Source organism: Staurois parvus, unplaced genomic scaffold, assembly GCF_062004578.1.
Source record: "Staurois parvus isolate SC_StPar_1 unplaced genomic scaffold, SC_StPar_1.0 ptg000376l, whole genome shotgun sequence".
Lineage (NCBI taxonomy): Eukaryota > Metazoa > Chordata > Amphibia > Anura > Ranidae > Staurois > Staurois parvus.
In genome coordinates this window covers 2,516,525-2,522,847 of record NW_028318172.1, presented here as the reverse complement: position 1 = coordinate 2,522,847, position 6,323 = coordinate 2,516,525, and the positions used below count along the sequence as shown (strand labels likewise).

At 45.3% G+C, this 6,323-nt stretch overlaps 1 protein-coding gene across 1 annotated transcript in view; it reads left to right on the top strand.

Annotated features, from left to right (window-relative positions):
- The first annotated feature begins 1,910 nt into the window (after positions 1–1,910).
- Positions 1,911–6,323, top strand: part of LOC149456103 (mitochondrial ubiquitin ligase activator of nfkb 1-A-like) — a 44,227-nt gene continuing 39,814 nt past the window's right edge. Inside the window, exon 1 of the mRNA XM_089685494.1 lies at positions 1,911–2,137. Within this exon, the coding sequence (XP_089541620.1) occupies positions 2,030–2,137 (108 nt within the window). The 5' untranslated portion in view covers positions 1,911–2,029. The remainder of the gene's footprint in view (positions 2,138–6,323) is intronic.

Sequence of the window (6,323 nt, the reverse complement as noted above, 5' to 3'; positions counted from 1 at the left end):
ACCACAATTTCATTCCCTACGATGTCTACTTTCAGAAAATATATAATGTTTGGGGGTTTTACTTAATTTTTAGGACTAACATGATTTTTATTTTTAATACGTTTGCAAAAAATGGCAGTGAACAGATTAACCAGTTCCAGACCATGGTATAGCCAAAAGATGGCTACAGCACGGTTGGCTAGTTCAGGGAGGGCATCCATGGACGTCCTCCCAGAAACCCCCCCCCCCCCTCCATGCGTCCCCTAAGGAGCGCACCGTGCGCAATCTGTGATCGCTGTGTCCTTGGGACACAGCTGATCACGTGTCCAGGTAAAGGGCCGATAAGAGTCGTCTATTACCATGTGATCAGCTGTGTCCAATCATAGCTGATCACAGTGCAAATAGGAAATTTCGTTTATCAGCAGTCTTCTTCTCATGCTGACAATGTGTGAGAAGCAGGGAGCTGGTAAGCGGCATTTCTCAGGGGTACATCTTCACTGATCATCAGTGCCCTGATAATCAGTGTAGCTCCATCAGTGTGGCCAATAGTGCCCATCTGTGTTGGCTGTCATTACCACCTATCTGTGCCCAGCAGTGCCGCATATCAGTTCAGCCTCAGCAGTGCCTTCTCATCTGCCCATCAGTGCAGCCTATCAGTGCCACCTCATAAGCACACATTAGTGAAGGTTTTCAGTGCCCATCAATGCTGGCTGTCATTGCTACCTATCAATGCCCATCAGTGTTGCATATCGGTGCAGCCTCATCAGTGCCTCCTCATCAATGACCATCAGTGCAGCCTATCAGTTCCCATCAGTGCTGGCTGTCATTGCCACCTATCAATGCCCATCAGTGTTGCATATCGGTGCAGCCTCATCAGTGCCTCCTCATCAATGACCATCAGTGCAGCCTATCAGTTCCCATCAGTGCTGGCTGTCATTGCCACCTATCAATGCCCATCAGTGTCGCATATCGGTGCAGCCTCATCAGTGCCTCCTCATCAATGCCCATCAGTGCAGCCTATCAGTTCCCATCAGTGCTGGCTGTCATTGCCACCTATCAATGCCCATCAGTGTCGCATATCGGTGCAGCCTCATCAGTGCCTCCTCATCAATGCCCATCAGTGCAGTCTATCAGTTTCCATCAGTGCTGGCTGTCATTGTCACCTATCAATGCCCATCAGTGTCGCATATCGGTGCAGCCTCATCAGTGCCTCCTCATCAATGCCCATCAGTGCAGCCTATCAGTTTCCATCAGTGCTGGCTGTCATTGCCACCTATCAATGCCCATCAGTGTCGCATATCGGTGCAGCCTCATCAGTGCCTCCTCATCAATGCCCATCAGTGCAGCCTATCAGTTCCCATCAGTGCTGGCTGTCATTGCCACCTATCAATGCCCATCAGTGTCGCATATCAGTGCAGCCTCATCAGTGCCTCCTCATCAATGACCATCAGTGCAGTCTATCAGTGCTAATCAGTGAAGGAGAAAAATCTCTTATTTACAAAACTTTATAACAGAGCCTAAGAAAACTTTTATTTCAAGATTTGTGGTCTTTTTATGTTTGTTTAGCAAGAAATAAAAACCCCAGTGGTGGTTAAATACTGCCAAAAGAAAGTTCTATTCATCTCGAAAAACTGATCAAAATTTAGTTTGGATACAGTGTTGCACGACCGCTCAATTGTCATTCAAAGTGCGACGGCACTGAAAATTGGCCTGGCAAGGAAGGGGGGGGGGAAACTATTTCCGAGTCTGTAACAGGGACCAGTTAGCTAAATAAAAAAAAAAAAACCAAGAAGGCTCCAATTTGTAGTGTTGTGTGCTGTTCTGATTGTGTTGGCTGGCTTCCCCTCCTGTGCCCTCTCACACAGTTGTAACTACAGAGGGAGGCCACAGAGACCACGTGAGTGCAGTAGGCTCGGTGTATGCCGGGAAGGGCAGTTTAGCGCCGCAGAGGCTCTCGGGAGGAGTAGTGCCCAGCTCCGGAGAATGCTGGAGGAGGAAGGAAGCGTGTGTGGTTTATAGTGATTTTGACCCGCTAGGTGGCTGGCGTGACATGGAGCTGTCAGGCCTGGACACGGTGTGTGTGGGCTCTAGCCTGGCCCTCAGCAGCCTCTTCTATTACCTGTACCGGAAGCAGAGAGCGGCTGTCCAGCGTATTCAGGTACGGTGTGATGTGTAACACACAATGCTGTTCCCCGCGTCCCCCAAACCTCCTTGTGTAGTTCCGCCCGTGGAAGTTCCAACACTCCCTTCACACAACAGACTGTGCTAGAGATAACAGCTTGGCTTTCATTCTCCTTTTATTACAGACGTTGTCTACAAAGAACAACTCTGCGATTCAGTTCTGATTATAACACGGTACAAGGAGTAAGACACCGGTTCCCTAATACAAGTCTGGAAATCTTCAGCCTCAAACCGGGAGGAAGGTTAACACTGTCAGAGGAGCCTTTGGAGAGATTTCCATTGCTTCAGTCTGGTGATAAGGTCATCCCAGCACAGGAAGTCAGGGGAAATCTCTAATAGCAAGGCAGACAAAACAATTCTCTTTTTGAGTTGCTGAAAAAATGAACTTTTTGATGATATTCTAATTTATTGAGATGCACCAATGTGTGTGTACATATACACTATATTGCCAAATGTGTTGGGACGCCTGCCTTTACACATACATGAACTTTAATGGCATCCCAGTCTTAGTCCATAGGGTTCAATATTGAGTTGGTCCACCCTTTGCAGCGATAACAGCTTCAACTCTTCTGGGAAGGCTGTCCACAAGGTTTAGGAGTGTGTCTATGGGAATGTTTGACCATTCTTCCAGAAACGCATCTGTGAGCTCACCACCAAACTTTACACTTGGCACAATGCAGTCAGGGAAGTACCGTTCTCCTGGAAATCACCAAACACAGACACGTCCATCAGATTGCCAGACAGAGAAGCATGATTTGTCACTCCAGAGAACACATCTTCACTCATCTAGAGTCCAGTGGTGACATGCTTTACACCACTGCATCCAACGCATTGCATTGCACTTGGTGATGTAAGGCTTGGATGCTCGGTCGGGCCCCGGTCACCCTTTTCCTTGTCCGACTTCTCCCGTCACAAGCTGGAGGCACACTGGCTTACCCGGGCTGCTCCTCCATCCGCCTGTCTGCAACGTCTCACACAGTCGCGTCCTGCCACATGCTAAATCCAATCCTCACACCGCAACCGAGTCCCAGTATTCACTACCGACTACCACAGGAATGATTTGTGTCTCTTGAGAGACGTGTGTGAGACGCTGCAGACAGTCGGAAGGAGGGGCAGCCCGGGTAAGCCAGTGTGGCTCCAGCTTGTTGTGACGGGAGAAGTCGGACAAGGAAGAGGATTTGAGGGGCCCGACCGAGCCCACCGCCGCCAGCATGCCGCTCTTCAGCGCCACCCCTTCGAGCAGGATGTTGCCCCCCCTCCCCTCCAAGGTGAACCCTGGTGACCCTGCCTGTACCTGCATGTTTGGTTCCCCCTGCTGTTTGGAGAGTGTATCTTTGGAGCCTGGATACTCCTATGGTGTGCCACCTGCTGTGCTGACGCTGGCCAGATGACCCTAGTGTTCCAGTTTTCCAGAGGCAGATGACCAAGAGTTGGTCTTGATTTACTCAAAAGTTTGCGCTTTCTGGTTAGTGCAATCTACATCCATTCTTATAGGCACCACGGTCACGGATTTTCACTTTTTGCTGCTATTGAACTTTGTATATTTATACACCACTATATGCACTTAATGACGTCAAGTCTGGACGTTTTTGCACTTTACTGTTTTTCAGCTCCTTAGAGCTCAAATTTATATGATTGATTACTTATGCTGTTTCATAAATATCTATATATTATAGAAAAAAACCTCCTGCGCTAAAATGGGGCCCTATCACTATAGCTGCTGACACTAACCTCTTACCAATGTGAGTCAATAAATAATATACTTTTATAAACCATGCAGCGCTAAACATAAAATAAATGCATAACCATATATATAAATAATATAAATGAGTGCAAACAACCCCCCAATGTGCAAAGGGGTAAACCTCCTATAAAGTGCAACACGTATATTCCCTGTGGGAATAATAAAAGTGCCAAAGCGGTATGCAAAACTCAATATATCTAAAATAGCTAAAATGTGATATATGCAAACACACAATATAAAATGTCCATATACAGTGATCCAAACACAATATTCATGCAGGTGATGCTAGGTGTTCACACTGCAAATCCTTAGGTGGCTAAAGTGGCCCCTCACCTCCTTAAATCGACCCTACAGGGTCAGCTCGCTTAGGATGTAAACCCCTCTGATAGGTAACAGGATCCTCTCCAGAGTCCTCCAATCCTTACATGTACCCCTCAGTCAGCAACCTCCTGTCCGGATCATATACAATATCTATATATTATCATTCATTTTAGCGCCAGAGTGCAATTTTATATGATGCATTCGCTGATGCTGTTTTATATATAATTTATGTTTTATACATTATTTATTAATAATTATTTATTTTAGCGCTGCATATATACATGTTATGATGTTAGAAAAAGGTTTTTAAAGGTTTTACCTTTTATGCTAGCGACTATATTTATTTCATCCAGCGCTCGTGTATCATTCTTTTACTAGATGTCACACATGGTATGCAGCATGGGAGCAATATAGCAGGAGGTGAGTGGGGACTGGAGAGACAGGAGTTTAAGTAAACCAGAGGATCAGCAGAGCGTGGGATTACTACTGAGTGGGGGAATCAGCAGAGCTGGGGGTTACTACTGAGTGGGGGATAAGCAGAATTGGGGGTTACTAATGAGTGGGGAATCAGTAGAGCTGGAGGTTACTATTGAGCGAGAGATCAGCAGAGCTGGGGTACTAGTGAGCCAAAGATCTGCTGCACAAGGGTACTAATGAGCTGGGCATCTGCTGAATGGAGCTACCAATTATCTTGGGATCTTCAGAACAGGGGTACTAATGAACTGGTGGTACTACTGAGCTGAGGTTCTACTGATCCCCTTTAAAACAAACAGAAAATCAACACACAGGGCTAAGCTTCATTAATGCTTCAAAAAAGCTTCATGGAAGCATCAAAAATACATGTTTACTGGAAAATGTTTCATGTTACTGCTTACCTTCACCATCAGGGTGTAACATGCAACATGTTTCCAGTGCAGCAACCTTGCACCACCACCCTCCCACTCAATCCTTCACTGTGACAGCGGGCAGGGGACCCTCTCCCTGCATCCCTTGTCATAATTTAAAAGGATAAGTTCACCTTTCGTAACATGTTACACCCATATTCAGAAAAAAAACCGCGACTGTGTTAGGCTCCACCTGCCCGGCCACGTCACACACAGTGTTCTGTGGATGAGAAACTACAAGCCATGACAGCGTTTGCAGCTGTCAGCTTGAAATCCTCAATGAACTACCAGAGCCCATATGGAGGTACCAGCAGACAGCTGTCAGGAGTGTCTGCAGGAGCCTGACATTGTACCTGCATGCTACTGCTCGAAGGTACAGTGCTTTACTGCACAAAAAATAATAATTGCATGTTTTTTTACATGCAAAATAATGTGCATTTATTACTTTTTTTTTGTTGTTACAGAAAGTAAAATTAGCCTTTAAAACGTCAAAGAATGCAGTAAGTTCTATCAGATTGCCTGACAGTGCTCCTGTTTTTGATTCCTATCTGAGTGCAGTTTTTTGTTCCATCTTGTGTATGTGAATTTCCTGGAAATTTCTACATGTATGGCCAGCATTAGGGTAGCCATATACAGTACATGCCAATTCTCAGCCAGCTTTCAGTAGCAAAAAATATTGACCTGATCATATCTGACTTTATCAATTGAAAAGAACTGATAGAGGCAGCCTACCACCAGCAGTTTCCATTAGTTCACATTTGTACAGGAAACGTTGGTAGTAGGCTGCATTCATCAGTTCTCTCATCTTTGCAATTGAAAGGGATTAAAATGGCTCGAAAACTGCCATGTGTATTGACAGCAATAGAGGTAAGACCTTACCTGAATTCTGACAGTTGTTGCACTGCCAAATGGGTGTTAAAGCCCACTTCCAGACCATTTTTATTAAAATTTAGTTTGATTCACAGTAAGGGTCCTTTCACATGGGCAAACCCATTTAGTGGATCTGCTTGTTCAGCGGGAGATCTTTCCACTGATCCTTGCTGAGCAAGAGGATGACAGGTCTACAGGTGAAACTCTAAAAATTTGAATATTGTGTAAAAATTCATTTATTTCAGTAATGCAACTTAAAAAGGTGAAACTAATATATGAGATAGACTCATTACATGCAAAGCAAGATAGTTCAAGCCGTGATTTGTCATAATTGTGATGATTAT